The following is a 24,472-nucleotide window of genomic DNA, read 5'->3' on the forward strand; positions in this document are numbered from 1 at the left end:
TTGTGTGTTGTCAGGGTGGTGTTTAGATGATACATAAGTGATGGATGTGGTATTATAAATCTGTGCTTCTGATAGGTGGTCAGGTAAACGGGTAAAGGGGGGCGTGTGCGTAAATGTGTGTGTGTTTAACACTAAACAGACACACACAGGTCTGAGATTAGATAGATTTGCACACACACACACTCACCCACACACTCGCCCTGTAATCCCAGTCTACTTACTGGTTTAACATTTCATTTATAAACCCAGTTCTCTCTGAACCCAGTAGAGATCAGGTGTGGGTGTGTTTCAGGTTGTTTGTTTGTGTATCAGGTTGTATCGCTCTTTAAGTAGTAATAATAAAATTAATATCAGTCAGTATTGATCAGTGTGTTGTGGAGTGTGAAGCTCGGCTGTAAGAGCATTAACAGTCCTCCCCTGCAGTCTCATTTTCTCAGGTTAGCTTCTGACCCCTCACCTGTCGGGACAGGTGTTAGCCTGCAGACCCACAGGCCGTTTTCCACTGCTGGGTCAGTAGTGTTAGTAGTGCTGCTTCTTACACACTTTAAGTGGGATACTTTGTGGGTCATTACTGGTTTAATGCCATGTAAAAAATCAATATTTCTGATCTGAAGACCCCCAGATTAACCCTTTCAAACCTGAATTATCTCCAGTGATGGGGAGCAAAATGTAAGAATGCTGATTTCTGTCTGTAATGCACAGAAAAGAAGACTATACATTTTGTACAACAAATAAATCCAATTAACTAATTAATCCAATTCATTTAAATATTTATTTATTTATTTTTATTTCCATTGCATTGGAAGCATGTGTAATTTTTTATAATAATATTTCATATTATTGACCTTTTTATTTCATAAACCATCCTTAAACAGTAAAAATAAACATGATTAAAAAGTAATATAAATCACAATTCCCCATTAAAAAGGGAAACGCCTTCTTTTTTAACTTAAAAACTGTGGCAAAAAAATAAGCAGAAGAATCCAGATAAGATTCCAGAAGCAAAAGTCTGTAACAGCAAAATCCACAGAAAATCCACAAAAATAAAAGCAAAGACTTGCAAAATCCAAACTGGAATATTTTTCAAAATAACTGCTAAGAATAATAAAGAAACCAAGTATATTTAAAAAAAAAATCCTTTCTTTTTTTTGATTCTTAAGATTGCGGATTTTATATTGTTGCATAAATCTTTTGGCACAAAAATCATTTCATACCATTCAAATTGTTAAGAGAGCACTTCAGTTTCTGAATCAGTTTTTCTGATTTTGCTATTTATAGGTTTATGTTTGAGTAAAATGAACATTGTTGTTTTTATTCTATAAACTACAGACAACATTTCTCCCAAATTCCAAATAAAAATATTCTCATTTAAAGAATTTATTTGCAGAAAATAAGAAATGGCTGAAATGACAAAAAAGATGCAGAGCTTTCAGACCTCAAATAATACAAAGAAAACAAGTTCATATTTATTATAAGTTTTAAGAGTTCAGAAATAATCAATATTTGGTGGAATAACCCTGGTTTTTAATCAGTTTTCATGCAATTTGGCATCATGTTCTCCTCCACCAGTCTTACACACTGCTTTTGGATAACTTAATGCTGCTTTACTCCTGGTGCAAAAATTCAAGCAGTTCAGTTTTCAATTTGGTAGAATCAAAGAAATTTCTCATTTTTAAGTGCTCTCTTATTTTGTTCAGAGCTGTATATTGTGTATGTTTGTTTCTCTCGTCTCTCCTTATCCCTCTCGGCTCACGTTTTCTCAGTTAAGCACTCTCTAACTCCATTCCGTCCAGTTACTTCTTGACGAGCTCCTCTAAAGGATTAACAAATGGGATTAGAGAGCGAAAAAAAATCTCATTGTGCAGTTCCATCTGTTTACCTGCTCCAGAAGGAGTTCAGGTAACTCCGTAACATGCCTGCAGTCGACCGCAGAGAACTGAACAGATACATATATCAGACTCAGGACTGTTAGTGCTGCTGTGAGACACATATATACATATATATACATATATATCAGGATATGAGGAGCTGGATGGAACTGTGGGATTGTTGTTTTTTGTTGGGTCGTTTTCACAAAAGCCAGACTTGCCTTCCTGCTGCCTCTTTAACAAGCTGCCACAAGTGACGGGACAGGAGCCATCATGCAGCAGCTTGCCTGGACTTCCTATCTGTGCTTTTTAGCCACAGTTTTTGCCATAAGCCTTGTGGATATTAACACTGGTATGTATCATTTTGCATTATAGCAGGAGTGAAACTGTAAGTACAGTTGAAAAAGAGGTTTTGGTGTTGTAAATGTTTATTCATGTGATTCACAATGTAAATCTAGCACATTATTTTCTTATGATTTAGTAAACTGCTGACTCATTATTCTGAGAAATTAAGTCATTTTTTTGGGAAAGTAGGTCATTAATGTGAGATACTATCTCATTAATTTAAGCTAGCAAGTCTGTTTGCTTTTGAAAAAAAAAAGAAAATTCACAATAATGAGATAGTGTCTTAAAACAATTAGATACTATCTCAAAATAATGATTTACTATCTCAAAATAATCAGACACTATCCCAAAATAGAAATGTAATAATGACTCAAAATAATGACTTAAGATCTTAAAATAATGAGATAGTATCTCAAAATAATGACGTATTATCTCAAAATAATGTGATAGCAATTTACTTAATAATTTATATTTTATGTGGTGTAAATGGGCTTCTGTAATTCCTGGGATTTAATGTGTTGGGATTATTTTTATTATTATTCTGTTTTTTAGTCCTGGTGCCTGAGTCATACTAATCATCAAGTCTATTCAGAGTTACAGGGGTGTGTTAAAGTAGGGGGATCACTAAAATGTGCAGGGCAGGGGACCTTTACATCGGGTTGACAATCAACACTCTAAACCAGGGGTTGGCTATAGGGGAAGCAAGCATGAAACATGTGGCCTGTGAGGCTGTTAAACTATCGTTCAACTATAATGAACGATAATGATAAAATAAATAAAATAAATAAAATACTTCTCCCCTGTTTCTCTCTCTGTTGTGCTCGGCGTGACATTAGTTTCCATCCGTTCTCGTTTTTCTACCTGTTCTCGTGCTCCCTATCTCTTTATAAGGGTATTTTTTATTCCCAGCTGTGTCCCAATTCACTAGCCGGGGCAGTGGTAGTGTACTGGACTGCGACCCTGACATAACACGGGTTCAATTTATTTTTTCATTTCTTCTTGGGTTTACCTGATTTGAGATCAACTGTTCTGCAATCGGGTTCAACAACCCTCTGGGCTGGAGAGCTACTAGTCTGTAGCTCCATCCCATTACACTTCATTTTACAAAACAGAATAATAAAATAAATGTTGGGAATTTAAATTGTACACAAATAGTGGCAAACCTGGACTGACTAAATAATATATTGATAAATATATTTTTTGTGTTTCTTGGCATTTCTAGATGCAGCTAACTGGGTTCCTACAGTAGGAGAGTCTTATAAACTCTCACCCAGCTCTAATATTACATGGGGACAGTTTTTATCTGAAGCATCTGAGGACCAGGGACATCTACCACGAAGGAAACGTAATGTTCTTCTGTCTAGTGGAGTGAGACTCTGCACTCGGGAGACTATTCAGCAAGCCATAACTAACCATCTCAAATATTACCAGCTCAGAGGTGAGTCTCCTTTTATCTGTTATGGACTGTCTGTTTATTTAAGCATAGTATTAGTGATTTATTGAGGCCTAAACCCCTTATATACTTATATTGTGCTTTCTGCCACCCTTTATTCGGCATTTTGTGTTAAAAAGCTACATAAGATAGGCTATAATGGTGTATGTCTGTACCAAAGCCAGCAAACAGCTAAAAAGTTAAAACTGTTTCAGTAATTCAGTTTAAAATGTAAAACTCATATATTATATAGATGTATTAAACACAGAATGATCTATTTTAAGTGTTTATTTTTTTTACTGTTGATGATTATGAAGCTTACAGCCAATGGAAACCCGAAAAATCAATGTCTCAGAAAATTTTAATAATACATAAGACCAATTGGTACTTTTGGCAATGTGGGCAGTGTACCAAGTCCTGCTGGAAAATGAAATCCTCACCTCCATAAAAGTTGTCAGTAGCAGAGGGAAGCATAAAATGTTGTAAGATTTTGTGGGAAAACAAAACTGCACTGACTTTAGACTTGATAATAAAACACAGTGGATCAACAGCAGCAGATGACAGACATGACTCTCCAAACCATCACTGATCATCAGTAAATTTTACAATAAATTTGTAAATCGAGGGATCAGAGTCTGGAGGAAGAGTGGAGAGACACACAGTCCAAACTGCTCGAGGTCTAGAGTGAAGTTTCCACCAATCAGTAAAAAAATATATGAGTTTTACATTTTAAACTGAATTACTGAAATAAAGCATTTTTGTAAAGATATTCTAATTTTTTGAGATGCACTAGTAGATATTAAAGTGAATATTTATGTAATCTCAGAACTGTTGTTATTAATCTAGCAATATTTTTTACATCATATTTCTATTTCCTTTTTAATTCAGTCAGTCAGACACAAGTCAGAGAGGTTTCTAGAAGCAGTAAAAGCTAAATGTCAGAGGCGTGATTGGTCAGCGGTTATAGAGGTCTTTAATATTGGCACTGACAGCTCACGTGTCTCTCCTCATGCTGCCTGTAGAAAGCTGAAGGCTGGGGTTAAAAGTCATGGAGTGTGTTGCCAGGTTTTGGGTCAGTGAGGCTGTGAGCGTGCAGGGAAAGTCTAGTTTAGTAAACTAGACTTTTTTCTCAAAAAGAGCAAAAAAGCTAATTTCAGCTAATTGTAAAATCAGATACTATTTAATTTTATAGTGTAGATATATAATATAAATAATGCAAAGAAAACAAGTTCATATTCATAAAGTTTTAAGAGTTCAGAAATAATCAATATTTGATGGAATAACACTGGTTGGTTTTTAATCACAGTTTTTTCTTGCATTTTGGCATCATGTTCTCCTCCACCAGTCTTACACACTGCTTTTGGATAACTTTATGCTGCTTTACTACTGGTGCAAAAATTCAAGCAGTTCAGTTTGGTGGTTTGATGGCTTGTGATCATCCATCTTCCTCTTGATTATATTCCAGAGTTTTTTTTTATTTGGTAAAATCAAAGAAACTCATCATTTTTAAGTGGTCTCATTTATGGTGTTTTTATCTTTTATTCGCTAGCATCAGTGCTGGGTAACTTGTTTATTTTATGATAATAGTAATAATCGAAGAGCTTTGTCACATTTTATCTACATTCTTATTCTTACCTTTTTAACTTTTGTTTTAGTCTCTTGTTTTTTTATTTTGTTTTATGTTATTTAGTGTGCATGTGTAAATACATGTGTTTTTGGTATATGAGTTTATTAAATTCCATCTTTTAATCGTAGTACATTGTAAACTTTGTAAAATTGTAAAATTTTGTGTTTTATTCTACAAGTCTATGAGTTTTTGTTTTAGTCTGTCAGGAGACAGTATGGGAAGCGTTCAAGATTTTCTGGGACCGGCTTCCCAAGCAGGAGGAATATCGGCACTGGATGAGCCAATGCCAGGCTGGCACAATCAGTGCACGAGAAGTTGGCACAGCATTCAGCCAATCAGAGGAGCATCTTGCCCTTATTCATAAAGTGAGTAGAAAGGGGCTTGTTTTACTGGATGCATGACTTTTTACATTTAAAAACATTGCAGGGGTATTTAATCTTATTTGCTAAGAGCTGATGTGGCTGCAGGTTTTATTCCAGCCATTTTTTTGTTTTTAAAATGCAATTTTCACCTATTTTAAGGGTCCCTCTGTTCAGCTTAGAATATTTTTTTATAGAAAACTGAACCCTGCTGGTTAATGGCTCACATGAAAGTAAATACTTGGTCCCCAAAAATGCATCCATTGGGTTTCCCATTGGTTTTCACCTCTTATTGATTATATATTTTGATAGTTTTTCAAAAATACTGAAAATCGACTATTTGTGTCCCGCACAAATGATCATATATTTAACGTACACAATAATATTAAACTAGTTCTGCTTACACAGACGCTCAGATAACTGCTTGTCTATAAGCAGCTAAACTTTTGTTGAGCTACTTATAATGGTTTGAGTTTTATTAAAGATTAAACAAACGTTTGGTAAATGCAAGTTTTCCAATGTCCAAAAACATCTTTATACAGCCCAGAAACTCTCTAAATGACCCATAATTAAAATAATAATAATAATAATGATAACAAATATGTATATATAATGTGTAATATGTCCTGATTCCTTAAACTGAAAACCTGCAGCCACACTGGACCTTTGTGAATAAGACTAAACACCCCAGATTAATGAGATTATATGGAGCATATGTTGTGAATTTTGCTGATTACTTTCTATGCTGCCTTAAGACACTTACAGGGGTTGGACAATAAAACTGAAACTCCTGTCATCATTTTAGTGTGGGATTTTAGGTTTCATGGCTAAATTGGAGCAGCCTGGTGTTCAATCTTCATTGATTGCACATTGCACCAGTAAGAGCAGTAAGAGTGTGAAGGTTCAGTTAGCAGGGTAAGAGCACAGTTCAGCTCTAAATACTGCAATGCACACAACATTATGGGAGACATACCAGAGTTCAAAAGAGGACAAATTGTTGGTGCACGTCTTGCTGGAGCATCTGTGACCAAGACAGCAAGTCTTTGTGATGCATCAAGAGCCACGGTATCCAGGGTAATGTCAGCATTCCACCAAGAAGCACCAACCACATCCAACAGGATTAACTGTGGACGCTGTAAGAGGAAGCTGTCTGAAAGGGATGTTCGGGTGCTAACCCGGATTGTATCCAAAAAACATAAAACCATGGCTGATCAAATCACGGCAGAATTCAATGTGCACCTCAACTCAATTTCATTGTCCAACCCCTGTATATATAATACTGTGAAAAAAACTGAAATATTTAGAAAATCACAAAGAATAATCAGTATTTCCAACAGTAAAGCTAATACTAATCAAATTATGCTAAGCATCATATAACGGTCTCTACTATTTTCTAAGTTTAATTTTACTGTCACTCTAGTTTTGGCTCAACTATTCAGATTTGCAAATCACAAAGTGATTTTTTTATGATTAATTACTTATATTTTATTTTATTTTTTCACCCCTTTGATTGTCTTTGTGTAGAAGCTTCAGACTGGACAGAAAATGTAAGATAAGCCATCATGTTATCATTCTTAAACCCATCCTTAATGCAGTACCTTTTCCTCCCTCCTTTTCACCACTCCTCCTTCTTCTCTTTCACGTGTTTCACGTGTTTTTATGTGCTCTGTTTGTTTGTTTGTCTCTCTCTCTCTCTTCAGTGAAACGTCTAAGCCCCCTGTGTGCAGGTATGAGCTCCTAACCCTGTAGCTCCAACCCACAGCCGTACCTGCTCAACCCTGCAGCGCCATCTAGAACTAGATCAGAATACTTAAAGCTTAATCTAGATTTATCACGATTAGAATGAGCTCCACTTCAATAGCTTGACTCTTAATCCAGATCTTGTCATTTTGTACAAATCAAAATGTTTAGATCTCTAAAATAATACTGTTTTAGCCAGAATGAAATTAAGGCAAAAAAATATATATATTTATTTTTGCCATTAAAAATCTAGGTTAGACTTTGAGTGCCAAATATGGTCATAGCAAGGGCTACAGAATAATTTTTGAATTTCATGATCAATCTTCAGTGGTCTAGTATTTTAATTTAATTTAATTTAAACTTTAACTAATAGATTATAGATTATATTAATAGCCGGGTGTTTCTAAATTCTTGAAAGGCAGTATATTTGATGGTAATAAAATATAGGTCTCTAAAAATATGTCTCTAAAAATGCTTTACAGGCAGTATATACTGTAATGATGATGATGATGATGATGATGATGGTGATGATGGTGATCTGGTACATGCTCTGTAATTATTGTATAATTATAGCTTTAATCTGATCTGATGGTGTATATTTTATCCAGGTCTCAGTCTGGAACTACAACTAAAGAGCTGGAGAGAACCACTTCAGGTCTGTGCAGAAAACATGCTTCTGTATTTTTTTTGTATATAGAATAAATGAATGCATACTGCTAAATGGTGTAAGCATGTGAATTTAGACTGTAAAATGTTGATTTTGGCTAATTCAGGTGCTCCAATCACGGATATTCCTACAGAGGTTATTTCAGACATTACCGGGACTGTGGCGCCTACGACCCTGGCTGAAGTCGTCTCAGAATCAATAGTGGAAATTACTGCTGAAGCTCCAGAACCTACTGAAGCTACAGAAGCTCCATCTGACGTCACATTGACAGAAGAAGATAATGAGGTTGGTGATTGGCAGAACTGTATTTAGTGCATATTATTCTGGTATTTCGGTCATGAAAATGGGTTAAATGCATAGTTAGAACCTGCTGTGTGCTTAAGCTCAGGAGACTGGTTGTGTTTTCAGGAAAACAGCACCTCCAGTGGACGGGAGATCGTTTGGGAATCACAAAATTTGCGTGAAACATCTTTTTGCTAATTAGATACATTTTTTGACTTACACTTTTAGTCATATGTTTATTTTAATTTTCATTTTATGAGAGAATATTGATTAAATGAAAATAGTTTGGAAAGGATTGAGTGAAAATTGTAGGTTTTCTTTGTTTTAATTAAACCAAACATACACTCCACAGAATAATCATATAAAACAACAATATAATAATGTTAAATATATTGAAATTAATTAATTAATAAAAAGCAAAAATGCAACAGACCAATAACAATCCTTTAGACATGCTAATTGAAAAGACTTATATATGAATGTATGTATTTATTTTTTTAATTGGATCAGTAATCTCAAGATGTACTAGTGTAGTGTCAACAAGATTCTAGTATTCAGGGGAGGATTTCTACTAGATTTTAGAGCATTGCTTCGAAGATTGCTGTGAAGTTTGTAGAGTTAGTGAGGTCAGGATGTTGTATAATCACTATCACACCTTATCCCCAACTCTGAAGTAGCTATTGAAATGGTATTGGGTGGAGCCTCACCATTCCAGATAACACAGTTTCACTGCTTTACAGCTCAATACTGAGGAACTCATACCCCTCTATACCCCAATAGTTCATAATGATCTGGTCCAGTTCCTATTATATTATATTGATCTTTGTGTATGAGCTGTGTGTGATTTTTGTTAGGAGAGATAAAGAGAGAATTGTTGGGATTGGAACATTTATTCTGTTGATTTCTTAAAAAAAAAAAATCTGCTTCACAATATATGGACTGAAAAAGTGTGTTTGATGACAGATCAATAATGAGATTGAGCTGGAGGCGGCTGCTGTACCGGGGAGTCCTCTGTTAGAGCAGCGAGTGGAGCTCAGCGCTCTGCTGACTGGAGAACAGTGGAGCGAAGAGCTTTTAGATCCAACCAGCAACCAGTATCACACACTCACTGAACAGTTTACCCAAAAGGTAACACACACACACACACACACACACACACACAGTCACAGTACTGTTTTGTTTAGTTGTATGTATGTACTGATATGATATACTTATATATCCTCTCTATTTATAATATTAAAATAATTCATATATGTATTTTTATTTATAAAATGCATTCAAATGATGGAAATAAACCAGAAAATTTAATAAACCATTCTCTGGTCTCCATCATCCTCAATTTCTCTCTTGTAGAGTCAATTTTCAGTAAGATATAGGGGGACAAGTCTGTTCATCTATAAAACCTTATTATAAAAGATGTCTAAAAGATAATTTGATAAAGCTTCGTAATCATTTGTCCTGTACGTATACACATTCGCTCTTTTGTGTGTTATATAGCTTGAATTTTTGTTATTATAATGTTATTATAATAGTTTTTTATATATATATTATGGTAGAGACTTTATATAAATATCCCATATCCGTTTGTTTGCCTGCACAGTGTATCGAGCTGTATTTGCATTTATTTATTACATTTTTTTTGATTGTGCAAAAATATAAATTTAAACAAAATATGTTATAATCTTTGTTTTGTACAGATTTCAGCTGCACTGCAGAAGCTGACTGAACTGAAGAGTGTAACTGTGCTGGAGTTCAGGTGTGTTTTTATTGTTTTTTTTATATGGCTAATCTGTTATTTTTAGTCTATTATTTAGTATTAAATTAACACTTACTACACATATTATTAAAAGTCACTCATCCGGTCAGTATCCTGTCTGTATTCATGTCTCATATACAGTATGTTTTTTATATATTCATATGTTCATCATACTGTTTTATTGTCGCTTTGTTTCTGCAGGCCTCAGGTTCATGATTCAGGGTAAGTCTGAGACTCATTACTGGTTCACTCGCATAAGTCAGTGTATCTACAGTATCTAGACTTTTTAAAAAACTGTGCTACATAAAATTACATTATTATTAACATACCTATACTATATAACTTTTTTATTGGCATTCTTCCTTATTTTTCTTCAAGTCCCAATCACATATGTTTTCTTTGCATTGTGTGTGTGTGGAAAAGCTCTTACTTTCACTATTAAACATATCCATTGAGTTCCAGTGCTGTTTGTCAACTATTAGAGTTCACCAACCATTTTTTACAACCACATTACTTCCTCAAAGATGATGTTTGCCCACTGTCCTTTAACTTTTTGATAATGTATTGGACAGATATTAACCTGATTTTAGTTATTGTGGCAATCATCTTAGAAATGTTTAGATTACATTAGTTTTCTCTACTTGATGCACGCCAATAATATGACCCTTCTGAAAGAGATTACCACCTGTTCCAGGACACAGGATGTGTCTAATAAATGAGAAGCTACTCACTGCATCAGGTAGTTAAGCAATAATACATGAGAGAAATAGTTCTCAAAAAACATATAAAAAAAAAGCATTGCACACGCCATAAGCAACCATATAAAAAATTCGGAACTGTTGGAACTGTGTTGATGTTTTGTAAAATACAAGATAAAAAATAAATAAATATATATATATATATATATATATATATATATATATATATATATATATATATATATATATATATATATATATATATATATATATAATTATAAGCAGAAGAATCTGGATGAATAAAACTTGGATAATCGTAAATAACATGATAAATAATACTAACTTTTGAAAATTAATGCACAAGCTTATGCCACTGTGTGTGTGTGTGTATGTGTTGCAATTAGTGTGATTACACCTTAAGTTGGGTTGCCAGATTGCATGGATTCCCGCTTGTACAGGATTATCCACTGAGCCTTATTGCTATACCAATCCTGACGCTCACCTCTCACGGCCTTGTTCACATTTTGGCTCTGATAAAATCACGTGGATCTGTAGGTGAATGTGTGAATGAGTCAGTCTGTTATCTCTTTAATGGAATCTTTTCGGTTCTTTCTGAGCAGATAAAGAGAAAAAAGGAGTGTAATTCTATTTGATTGGATTTATTTGAATTAATAATGATCTTATTGAAGGCAGTTTTAATGAATGCTAGTTTAGTAAAGCTCTAAATACTGTAGGTGGATGTAAATGGAATAAATAAACACCTTTTTATTCTCTGTGCAGTAATGAGGCGGTACTGGTCCGGTATGCGGTGACTCTACAGACAGGTGGGCAGGAGGTCAGCACCAAGACCCTGGATTTCATCAATCTGCAGTCCAACATGGTTGAGGGAAGCTTCAGTGACTCAGAGAAACCCACTGTTGTGTACTCCGTCACTGACCTGCGCGCCTACATCAATAACACACTGTTTGGTACTTATCTGTACTGGATTATAATAATTATTACTCACTATATAATAAAATACATGAGTCTAATGTGATTTTTACTGTTTTTTTAGGGGAAACTTCTGCTGAGAAAGACCAGCAGGCAGAGGGACAACCCCAACAGCCTGGGATAATTGTAAGTATATGGCAGACAAAACTGTGCAAACACAGTAATTTGTTTTACAGTTACTATTTAACTTTTTCTAATTTATTTTTGCTTCAAAATTCTTCATATATTTCTTATTGGGCACATGTCAGGACTGCAGGCTGGCCAGTCCAGTACAGATACCTTCTTTTTGTAGTGTTTCTGATGTCATAGAATCAAAGCATACGTTGATCTAAGATTGTAATGTATTTTTTACGTAAGTGTACTAACCAAACCCCATACTGATAACAGTCTGGATCTTTCTTTAGTTTTGATAGTCTGCAGCACACACTTACCATTTCTTCCACACAAGATCTGCAATACTGATTCCTCAGCCCATAAAAACGCATTTCTACTGCGTTACAATCCATCGTAGATGCTTCAGACCCTAGAAAAGTCGACTGGGTTTATTTGTTAGCACACTGGCGCTCCTCTGCCTATTTGCTTCTATTTTTGTAGGTTTGTACCTAGCCTGTATTGAATCTATTTTTATTAGCTCTTCTACTTGCATTTCCTTTGCTTTTGTCTTTTTGTTATCAACCCTTTTTTGTGTAATTGGCCACTCTTTTTGCCTAGCCTGTTGTTATTTTGTTAGCTTTCTAGTTGCCTAACTATTTTTTTTATTTTTTACCTTGCACTACTACTCTTTGTTGGATATCCTGTGTATGACCTCCTTGCTTTCCCACTCTGATATGTTGCTTGTCTCTGCTGCTCTCTTGTTACTGACCTTGCCTGTCCCTGACCATTCCTATAGGTTTAATCCTTTACTTAATAAACTGTGTGTTTGGTATTTGCATGTGTCTGTCGTGTGTTTGGCCACCGTGACCAAATTAATTTTGTCTTTGTCCAAGGTTGTAAAAATCTAAAAAAAAATGATCTATTTAATGTTTTACAAATAAAACATGTAAACATGTCATGGCCAATGATAGCTAAGCTAATATAGTAAGTTTATTTATTATTTTTTTCCCTTAGGATGAAATCCTCATAACAGAAAGACCTGAATTGCCTGCTGAAGAAGCTGGAGATGATCTTACAAAAGACAGCTTTCTATTGGACACCAGCACATCACAGGGAGAGGTTGTGGGACTAAATCAGGACGTTATCTTGGAGGAGAAAACTACACCACCAGCTTTTGCTGAGCAGCCGAGTACTGGTGCCTCAGAAGGTGATATGATGGTTCAGGAGGAGCTGCTGTTGAATGGTGCTGTGGAAACTCAGCCCAGTGTGATTTCTACCACAGGTTCCATCCCAGAGCCAGATATACCTGACTCTGAACTTACTTCTGGCTCCGGAGCAGGAGAGGATGATGGGAAATCAGGCCATGATACTGAGAATCTAAAGGTTTTGACTGAGGTTTCAGATGGAGATTATGAGATCTCCACCATCAGCACCATCACAGAGTATATAGACGAGGATATAACATCATCTGCGTCGAGCACAGAGATAGAAGATACCCATGTGCCTACAGAGCCGTCTGAGACAGTGGAAGAAACTCCATCACCAGACCAAAAAGATGAGATCTTGACCACAGTAGAAATACAAGAGTTGCAAGATATTCCCACTGAAGTTCCTGTGGTGGCAGAGATTGAGGTCGAGGAAGCAACAGAAGACCCTTTTATAACAGAGGAAGACAACGTTACAACACCACCAGTGACGGAAACCGAAGAGAAAAATACAGAAAACATTGGAGAAAAGGAAGATCTTGACCTCTCCACAGTGATGGGAGAAGATAGCGATGAGCTTCCTGCAGATATAGATACTTCAGCTGTAGAGATCACAAAGGAGGATCTCTCTAAAGACGAGATACTTCTCGCCACCACAGAAACCCTCAGACCCTCAGTTCCTTCCACACCTCGATCACCAGAGGAAGAGTCACCCTTCACCATCATTACCACAGAAATCACCACAGAAGAGTCCGAGCCCACCGAACCCTTTAACATCATCATACCTGAGCAAGTCCTTCCTGATATAATCATCAGAACTGAAGAGGGCAGTGGGGTCACTACTGTTCACCAGGGCAGTGACCAAGCCAATTTTGCGATGCCGACCAACCCTGGCCGTGCCCTGATGGTGTTCTTCAGTCTGAGGGTGACCAACATGATCTTCTCCGATGATCTGTTCAATAAGAGTTCTCCTGAGTACAAGGCCCTGGAGCAGAGGTTTCTGGAGCTGGTAATGAAATGTTTTGGACAGCGTTTTTGTTGTTAATTATGCTAGAATCAGTGTAATCAAAACATTTATCTTCAAAATCTTTTATTCATTTTAATGACAGATTAAAAGTGAGAAGTAGAGATCTTAATCCAAGAAATAGAATGGACCGATTTTTCATTTTAGAGGTGGTATTGGTACAACATTGCTATGCGGGCCAAACCCAGGACAGACACACACAAATACCAATCACAACTTATTAACAGTGTAGTAGACTAACAACAATAAACTAGACTAACAATAGTAAAAAAAAAAAACGAACAAAAGAAACGTTTAGTAGAAGAGCTAGTGAACTAGATTCAATACCCAGCGAGGGAACAACAAAAACAGGGTGGTATTTATACTAACACAGACAGGTGAAAGCAATCAGAAGCTCGGAGAGCGTGAACAACGTAGAATTACGTGATCAGCGTAAAAAATTAAGACACCTAATATTTAGTTCTTTGCCAGAATCAATAATTGACCATCTTTCAAATAATATATATATATATATAGATGTAGGTGATGAGATTCCATTTTCAGCATTTATTTAACAAAAAAAAAAAATGGATAGAGTTTTCTGACCCAAATGCAATGCTCATGCGGGTTGCCAGAGTGACACACAGTGGCAAGCTAAAACGAGTCTTTCTCTGTAGCTGATAAGTAAATTTATATATATATATACGTTTGCAATGTCCAAAAAAGTTTAGCAACTTTACTGAAGCTCAGTGATTACCTGTTTAGGCAGCTAGTCCATTTCCATGGCTGCAGCACACTGTTGCAGTGAACGGACAACCAGAATTAATCATCTCATTATCAAATTATACAAAAATAAATACATTCATATTTTTTCTTTTCTTAATTTTTGTTTGAAATATTGTAAAACACTAAAATCGAATGCTCTAATGATCACTTTTTCCCTGTTTTCCTCAGCTTGTTCCGTACCTGCAGTCGAACCTCAGTAACTTTGAGAAAATGGAGATCCTGAACTTCAGGAACGGCAGTATTGTGGTGAACAGCCGGATGAGGTTCGGGAAGCCGGTGCCTCGTGGAGTTACCACGGTGGTCTACCTGATCTTAGAGGACTTCTGCAACACGGCTTACCAGACCATGAACCTCGCCATAGACAAATACTCACTGGATGTGGAGTCAGGTAATATCAACACGCAAATATAGCACAGAAACTGACCTACCATGTTTTTTTCACACTATTAGACATACTTAAAATCCTTTAATTTTCCCAAAAAACGCCAGTACGCCTTATAATCGAGTTTTCCATACAGGGATAAAGCTATATATAGTCTGAGACTAGATTTTCTGTATTATAAAAACGATAAAATATCAAGAATAATCTCTTGCACAGTGTAGCGCGTATACAGGGGTATACAGGCTATGTATGCACTTGTATGTAGACCTAGAGGCAGTGTTCGGGTCAGTAGACGTCTGGAGCCTAAGCCTCAGTAACTCTGGTGCTGCTTATGTCCCTTAAATCAATTTCCCATACTTATGGCCTATATTTTGTTAGTTTGGGTTAATATATCAAACAGTAAAACACAGTACAACTCTTACAAAGTAGTTTTTAACATCTTTAACTTGTCATTTCTTTACATCTTTACCTTTTGCAGTTTTGTTTTCACTTCTGAATTGTCCTTTTAAATTATCCATTTAAAATAATCCATTGTCGAAAATCACACTGATGATGTTTATGTGATATTTGTGTCTTTGTGTTATATGTTTATATGTTCTTTTTGCAGGTGATCAGGCTGACCCGTGTAAATTCCAGGCGTGTAACGAGTACGCTGAATGTACGGTGAACCGCTGGTCCGGGGAGGCGGAGTGTGTGTGTAATGCTGGATACTTCAGTGTGGACGGGCTGCCCTGCCAGAGCATCTGCGAGGTCCAGCCAGATTTCTGTATGAATGATGGTAAATGTGATATCATTCCAGGACAGGGAGCGATCTGCAGGTGGGTGAAGTGTGGGTATAATGTGATTATTATTCTTTCAGCATTCAGTTCTGCAGTTTTTCTGCAGCAAAATGTGAAACATAAATCCTTAACAGAACAAGACAAGAATGTGGTGCTGAAATATTATTTGGTAATTTATCTTTAAGGAGTAGTTCTACTATTAGAAGGTCTCACACACTTTCTTTAACCCTTTCAGACCCTGCATGCATTACAATGGACATCATGTACAGTATCTTCTTTATTATAAAATCTTTTGTTGCACATAACACTATTTGAGAGTGTTATCCACCAATGATACAATAGCTTGGCCCCCAGCTGCCCACTGTACTTGAGAAACAGAAGAACAAGAGCCACTGAGGCCAACTAATAGCTATTTTTTACTAATTTAATGTGATTTAGAACACTTTTAATGATGATTTTTAATGGTTTGAGTATGGTTAATTAAATAAAAATGTCAGTATGAAATATTAAAAATATTATACACAGGCTTCTAATACAATGTAAATAAAACAAACTATGAAAATAATTCATTAATTTAATGAATAATAAAGATTTTATAGTAAAATATATATAGAGTCTTATTTCTGTGTATAACAGACAGAATTTGTCAGAATAATTATAATGCACTAGCAAGAAATTGAGGAATTGCTCTTAAAATAGCTTAATGGCTGTGCATGTCAGGAGTTGTGGCGCCAAAATACCCAAATTTTAATTATTCACACTAAAGCAATAGTAAAATAACAAAAATATAAACTCTTACATTTGTTGTAAAATAATTTTGAGCACTTCAAAGTCACTTAAAATTTTTTATCACTATCGTTTAAATAAAAATGGCCTCCTTCCTTTTATAAATGTACATTCAGGATTTTTATTTGCCTGTTTTTGGTTTTTAATCAGAAAAAAAACTAGTATGTCTCATTCTTTTTAGGCTGCAGATTAAGCAAGAGGTCTGAACCAACTTTCTCTCAGCTGTGTTCTTTTAAACTGCGGCAAATTGGCAAAACTTTCCTGACTTGTGTAAATCTATAATCACCCTCTTCATCAATGCAATGAGCTCTGTCAAACAAACTCTAAAACTCTTTGTATGTGGGCACAGAGAGGCAACCAGCTGAAGTCAATCATGATACAGGAATTTAAGAGCTTTTGCCAATTTAAAAGACATTTTTAAGAGAAATGACTGAAGAGCAAAGGGGCTATTTATACATAGACTACATTTACATTTACATTTACATGTATGGAATTTAATTTACATTCTTATCCAGAGTGACTTACAAAGTTATTCCTGTTTAAGAGGTGGACCAATGTAGTGTTAGGAGTCTTGCCCAAGGACTCTTATTGGTGTAGCGCAGCATTCAGTCACCCAGACTGGGAATTTAACCTCAGTCTCCCACATGATATTAGGAGGTAGTGGTGTTATCCACTGCGCCACAACAACCACCAACCTCTTTCCCAGTTTTAAATGACTGGGAAAAAGGGAATTGCATGACAGTGCATAATATTTATGTTATGTTTTATGTCAAATTATGCTAAAAATATAAGAACAAGAAGACACATTCTCCTCCAGAAAAGGAACAGTTAAAAATCATTGAGGGCTGGATATTGACAAGATGCTATCTATATTGATTGTTTATAAATTTATAAATCTATTAATTCTGTTTGGCACAGAAGAAGTGTGTGTGCCATTTTTATCTCTGTGCACCCTAGTTGATAGTAATATAATTAATATTTTTAAGTTTAACACATATTTGCAGCTAAGATGACTGGTTTTTAATAAGTAACTTCAGCATTTTGCATTAGTATTTGTATTACCATATTTTTTGCACTATACGGTTCACTTAAAATCCTTTTAATCCTAAAGTACAGCATTAAAAGGGTGACTTTCCCCAGCACTAAGGCTGGAGCAGTATTAGCATTAGTTGCTAACCGCAGCGCTAGGTCTTTCGCTGCTCAGAGGTGAGTATATTGGACTGTGGCCTGCGTTTTTAGCATTTTAAAACAAGCTACGTGTGATGAACCGCTAGCTAATTTCACAGTGGTTTACCGGAACACTTAGGGTTCATCAGTGTAGCGCTGTCGGGAAGCATTTACTAGCACTAAGTGCTGTTAACCACGGCTAGTTCTGCTGGTAACCACACTAAAGTATTGGAAATCTAAGCTTACTGTAAATAGACAGAAGTGCTTTACTCACCCAAATAAGTAGTTTTTTAGAAGAGAAATTTGTGTAGATACTACACAAATAGTACTGTGCGACACCCTTGTTTCTTATAATTGTTGCTTAAAATATGCCTTATAATCTGGTGCACTTTATAGTCCGAATAATAGGTAGTAGTAGAATAATTCTGTTATTCTTGTAATTTCATTATTTGGGATGGATACCTGTGTGTTTCAGGTGTCGTGTTGGGGAGAACTGGTGGTACAGAGGGGAACACTGTGAGGAGTATGTGTCAGAGCCGCTGGTGGTGGGCATTGCTATAGCATCAGTGGCTGGATTCCTTATGGTCGCTTCAGGCGTCATCTTCTTCTTAGCCCGGGCCCTGAGGGACCAGTACGATAAAGAGGAGACAGAGGACCCAATCAGGTAGTGAAGCTCCCAGCCAACATTCAGTCGGACTAATAATATGTCTAAACAATGCTTATGATAGAAGTGAAATCTGGTCAGCTATATATTTAATTTTTGTGTATCCTTATCCTAGAAGCCTGTCCCTGTCACAGTTTACCTGATACTAGCAAAGTGTATATAATGTGTAAATGAATGTAAATTAATGGCTTTTCTTGCCCAGGGATCCCAAGAAAATGATAGTAAAGATATTTATTTATTTAAACTCCAAATAACTCATAAGAGACAGAAAGTGCTGTGCAGTTCAGTCAGTTTTATGCAGCTTTAACGTTTAACGATTAATTAATATTATAATATAATAAACAAAAATATAATATAATAAACAGCAACGGTAAGCAGTGAAAAAATGGTAAATGGTGAATAAACAATCCAATGTCATACTCACATAAAAGATAAACACAGGCAAAGGAAATGACCCTTTTTAATGTGGGTAAACCAGACAATAGCCAGGTGAGGTGCACAGGTGAAATCAATATTCTGGTGATTTGCTTACCGGAAGTCATGGATAAGATGCTTTTACTCACTTCTACTATTTGTTTTATGACCTCTTTGTGTGTATTAATACAGGAGAGGAGATAGTCTTCCCTCTCTGGAGAGAGCCACCAAATATAATCCCATGTATGAGAGTGACGTGACGACAGGCTATAACCATTACTACCAGCGCTACCCTGAGCCCCCGATCCACAGCAGCGCGAGTGCCGAGGCTTCTACAGACTTCAGCAGTGAGGAGATACGACACATCTACGAGAACAGTGAACTCACGAAGGAGGTACTGTACTTCAGGAGATCATGTTCAGACAATATTTGGACTTTTATTTTCTCAAGCTACATATTAATTACATTACAATACAGATTAGACCTCTGATTTCTGCTTAACTTTAGCCTTAGAACATTCATAAGCATTAACGCTCGGAGGAAAGCGCATCGACTCTGTGGTTCCGATACATCAGCTCACAGACGCCCTGTGCTGCAGACATCACCTTAGGAGTGATGAGAGGAAAGAGAGAGCGCCACCTACTGTACCCATTCAGAGAGAGCAAGGACAGTTGTGCTCTCTCTTGGCTCTGGCAGCTGATGGCAAGCTGCATGATTGGGATTCGAACCCAATGTTTGTATTTCAGCTCTGGTATTTTTTCTGTATACAGGAGATTCAGGACAGAATTCGCATCATTGAGCTCTACGCTAAAGATCGACAGTTTGCTGACTTTGTAAGACAACATCAGGCGTGAGTATAGTGTTTATTATTATCTAACAGAGAAACCAATATATATTTTTTATTGAATTTACTGAAGCAAATATATAAACACTGCTATTTCTGTGTGTGTGTCTCTAGAGCACTAGACATTCAGAGAGAGAATTCATCTTCATGAAGTTGACTGCCACTCGGTAGCCTTGTGTGTACCTTAAGGTAATGGTGCTACACAATAAACACACATACCCTCATATACATATATGTATATATACATATACATATACATATACATATACTAGAATACAGTGAAATAAGTCAACATTAGGGGTGTTAAAGTACTCAAAATTCACAGTTCCGCCTGCACTGTAGTTTAAACCTTACAGTTTGGTACTGTTATGGTATAATGGACAAAAAAACATAATACTAACTCAGATTTATTTTAGTTTAATTGCAACAGACAGTTGTGCAAATTACAGTTTAGTACATCTTGTGTAGAGTTACACACTGTATAACTGTATAAAGCAAACTTTAGTGTGTTAATGAATGAATGAATCAATACAACCACATCCATAACTTCTATCACATCATTCTTGTTCAATCCACCAAGATGGGTTGAAATCAGCTGTTAATGGCAGAATATCTGAGAAATACCTGTTAGTTTTCAGTCGTTTCATATTTAAAAATGAGAAATGTCAGAGATAAAGAAAAAAGAAAGATAAAAACATGGTTGAGAGTCATATTTTCTACATGTGACAAAGAGAGAGAGTAAGAGAAATGAAGGAAAAGGAAGGAGGGGACAAACAAGACTACAGTTGTCAGAGCAATAGCAATACTATTACAGCACTATAGTTCCCACAATGCTATGAAAATGCAACATACATCTTTTTTCACCTTTTTTTGTATAAAACCTGTTCTTTTTCTTGTAAAACTACCATATTCACCATTCCTTATATTCCCCACCGTCACAATTTAGTACAAATACACCTATTGTTAAACTGTTCTTAATTATTTTTTTTTTATTGCTATTACAGGAATGTGTCTCATATTTGAAGAATGCAAACTGATGATGGATTAACATCAACTTTTACAAGTTTTAAGGTTTTTCATGAATTTTAAGTGAGAAAGAATGGTAAAGACATTATTATCAAAGCCAAAACACGCATTACTCTTTTCCTGAATGCTTACTGAATGAGATGCTTCTTCATCTGTGCCTTTCTGACTGTGTTTTGTTTTTATTGGGTGTGGTTTCTCAGTCTAGCATGAGCTGGAGAGACAGAGAGACAGAGAAATCCTAAAGGGTGCTAAAAAACAAAGACTGTTTTTGATTATTTAAGTGTTTATAGCTGAGGTTTAATACGTTATTTTCATACGCCACATAAACAGCAGTTAATATATTGTGTTTTTATGTGTGCACTGAATTGCACTGTATTTATTATTATACTCTGTTTGAGCTGTAGAAAGCGCATTGTCTTGGCCTTGCTGGATATTTTAATGGAGGAGATTCTATTTTTATGGTTTTGCTGGATCTGAGGTTCATGGTTTCAATTTTTTGCTGTCAAACAAGCCCAAAAGAGATAAATCTGCACAAATTTCTCATCATCTCAGACCCTCATTATTTCATCTTATCTGGCAGCTTTCTAAAATTATTATTACAACCAAACTGTTCATCCAACAATAACTGAGATAAGTGAGAGCAACAAAAGAAGAGATAAAATATTCGAGATTTATCTGTTATGCCGTATTTATCTCCAGATTCATCTCCATTATCTCCAGCGAGATTTATATTCATGAACCACAAAAAAAAAAGAAACACATAAATACAGCAACTGGGAAGAGTATGTAGGACAAATACATCAAAACCCAAATTCAGAAAAATATTTTATCTGTATATTATTATCTTTTATTTGTATTTTAAAATGAATTATTATTATTAATCCTGGTACTAAGAAAATTTACTCTTCAGGAAGCCAGGTTTGCATTTTGTTTTTATGATTTTTTTTCATTATTATTCAAGGACGTGGGAATATTTATAACAGACCAGCTTCAAGAGGAATTTCTACATATGCAACTAAAAGTCAGTTTCAGGATTTGTAAAATGTGTACTAAATATAATTCAGAGAACAAAGTATTTGAACCTAAACTTAATCTAACATACATCTCATCCTAAATTAAATTTTAACCTGCGCATCAACCTAAAACTAATCTTAATTTACACCTCAGCCTGAAACTAATCTTAACCTAGACATCAATCTAAAATAACCTACACCTCAGCCTGAAACTAATCTTAACCTACACCTCAAACTAAACCTAAACTTAATGTAACCTACACCTCAATCTAAAATTAATCTTAATCCACACCTCAACCTAAACGTAACCTACACCTCAATCTAAACTTAATCTTTACCTACCCCTCAAACTAAAACTAACCCTAACCTGCACCTCAACCTGAAACTAATCTTAACCTACACCTCAAACTAAACCTAAACTTAATGTAACCTACACCTCAACCTAAAACTAATCTTAACCTAGACATCAATCTAAAATAACCTACACCTCAGCCTGAAACTAATCTTAACCTACACCTCAAACTAAACCTAAACTTAATGTAACCTACACCTCAATCTAAACTTAATCTTTACCTACCCCTCAAACTAAAACTAACCCTAACCTGCACCTCAACCTGAAACTAATCTTAACCTGCACCTCAGTCTAAACCAATACTTAACCTACACAGAAACCTAAACTTAACCTACTTCTCAATCTAAACCTAATCTTAACCTGCACATGAATCTAAAATTAATCTTAACCTGCACCTCAACCTAAACTTAACTACACCCGAACCTAAACTTAACTACACCTCAACCTAAAACTAATCTTAACCAGCATCTTAACCCAAGCCTAAACTTAACCTGCTCCTCAATCTAAACCTAAACTTAACCTACACATCAGCCTAAAACTAATCTTAACCTACTACACCTTAAACTAAATGTAAACTCAACCTAAGCGTAACTATAGTAAAATTAAACCATTCTGACAGTTTCTTCCCATTAAATCCTTTTGTGGATGCCCCATAATGAAGAAATGCAGCATTAATGTAGCTGTAGTATCACTTTTTTTCTCAATTCTTCTTCAAATACATGGCAGACAGGTTACATTTTTGACAAAACAGCACCAATTGTGTATTGGAATGTGAATCAGAAATGGTACTAAATGCACTATTATTTTTGGGAAATACTTTTATGCACATATGTACAACTTTTATTGTTTATTACGTTTTTAAGCAAAATAATTCCTGAATAAATGTATATTCTTGTTGACATTTTCATTTTTTTCATGGGATTCTAACAGCATATGTCAAATCTAATGTTAAGGAGAAATGAAGTAAGGAAAAGTAACTGAAAGTAGGAACTTAAATACAGTCACAGCTTCATCCTCAAGCTGGGTAATTGTTTAAGAACAGAACAAGAATAAAACAGCATAGAATTTCACCACAAAACCTCTGCTGACCCGGACTCAACCAAAACACTGCGTCTCCACGCCAGCCTTCATGGTGGGGCTGCTGTCATCTGGAACCCTCCTGCAGCCAGAGCCTTGTAACTTGGTCTAATGAGAGTAAAAGTTGGACCACAGAGTCGTGGAAGAAAAGGAATATGGTGGGATGACTCATCTTTCGTTTTTGCATGAATGTTTTTCTTTTAAGGAACCAACACAAGCCTTTAACCCACAACCATCCCAACTTTTCTCATTTAATACAGTGATCCAGTGTCCTACTATTTATTAGATCACATTTAACAGCATTATGAGAAGAACTGAGGCAGCTTTGAAGACAAAATGCAGCAGAGAATTTTAATAATAAATTGATATAGCCTGTTTAAATGTGTATGTAGACTTTACAATTAATTTTTTAGGCATTTAGAAGGTTTAGATATTGTGCAATAAAAAGAAGAACTTTTCTCATTTTTTTTATATGTGATTTGTGGTTAAACTATTTTTACAGTATTTACTGTATGTTCAGTTTGAGTCTAATTTATTCTACTGAATAGCCAAAAGTCTTGTTTTCCTTTTTCTGTCTTTTTCTATCTTTCTCTGTATTTTTTCATACACATACACTTTGCTTATTGTTTGACCCCCAAAAAGCAATCTGATTTTCTTGAATTCTTGAATTAATAAACTATATTCCTTATCATGTGAAACAAACCTATGGCATCAGGATTGACAAACAATATTTTACTAACTTTATAACAGAAAATATGGCAAATTAACACACATGGCCTTACAATTACACTCTGTACAAGGCGTGTCACGGTGCTTATTGCTATCTTACACCCCTTCTTCCACCTCCGTTGTTTAAATAGCAACAGTGCTTGTGAATATATCTACACTGATGGGCGTGGTGTTCTGGAAATGAGGAAATGTGTTCGGGTGAATTTCGGGTGTATTGCTATCTTGGCAACAGAAAACACAAAAGGTCCACGGACTGAAAGCAACGTAGACAATTGTCAATGGTCAGACGTTCATTGCTATCTTGGTAGTAAATTGTCAACACATGCACATGCTTAAAACATGTACATCCCCGCTTGTTACGCACAGATGGACAATGCGCCATTAAAAT

General features: G+C 35.6%; 1 protein-coding gene across 4 annotated transcripts; it reads left to right on the forward strand.

Annotated features, from left to right (window-relative positions):
- The first annotated feature begins 1,902 nt into the window (after positions 1 to 1,902).
- impg2a (interphotoreceptor matrix proteoglycan 2a) lies at positions 1,903 to 23,791 on the forward strand. Of its 4 annotated transcripts, none has more exons than XM_049485261.1 (20): positions 1,903 to 2,220; positions 3,436 to 3,651; positions 5,471 to 5,637; positions 7,156 to 7,178; positions 7,332 to 7,358; positions 7,980 to 8,026; positions 8,145 to 8,323; positions 9,284 to 9,448; positions 10,018 to 10,076; positions 10,278 to 10,298; positions 11,555 to 11,742; positions 11,829 to 11,890; positions 12,872 to 14,071; positions 15,020 to 15,239; positions 15,841 to 16,051; positions 18,441 to 18,629; positions 19,236 to 19,437; positions 19,814 to 19,893; positions 20,002 to 20,076; positions 20,892 to 23,791. In XM_049485261.1, the coding sequence occupies exons 1-19, from the start codon at positions 2,142 to 2,144 to the stop codon at positions 20,036 to 20,038; spliced, it is 3,372 nt and encodes a 1,123-aa protein (XP_049341218.1). In that variant the 5' UTR covers positions 1,903 to 2,141; the 3' UTR covers positions 20,039 to 20,076; positions 20,892 to 23,791. The 4 variants fall into 4 exon arrangements, with proteins under 4 accessions (XP_049341218.1, XP_049341220.1, XP_049341219.1 ...); XM_049485263.1 differs by having other exon boundaries at positions 8,172 to 8,323; XM_049485262.1 differs by lacking the exon at positions 7,332 to 7,358.
- Positions 23,792 to 24,472: the final 681 nt, after the last annotated feature.

The sequence above is a fragment of the Astyanax mexicanus genome, chromosome 11, assembly GCF_023375975.1.
Source record: "Astyanax mexicanus isolate ESR-SI-001 chromosome 11, AstMex3_surface, whole genome shotgun sequence".
Taxonomy (NCBI): Eukaryota; Metazoa; Chordata; class Actinopteri; order Characiformes; family Acestrorhamphidae; genus Astyanax; species Astyanax mexicanus.

Excerpts from the sequence above, each read along its gene's own strand:
- impg2a (XM_049485261.1), top strand. The coding sequence starts at position 2,142 with ATGCAGCAGCTTGCCTGGACTTCCTATCTGTGCTTTTTAGCCACAGTT. Across the intron at positions 7,179-7,331 it reads CTTCAGACTGGACAGAAAAT|TGAAACGTCTAAGCCCCCTG; the intron begins GTAAGATAAGCC and ends CTCTCTCTTCAG. Across the intron at positions 19,438-19,813 it reads ACAGTGAACTCACGAAGGAG|GAGATTCAGGACAGAATTCG; the intron begins GTACTGTACTTC and ends TTCTGTATACAG.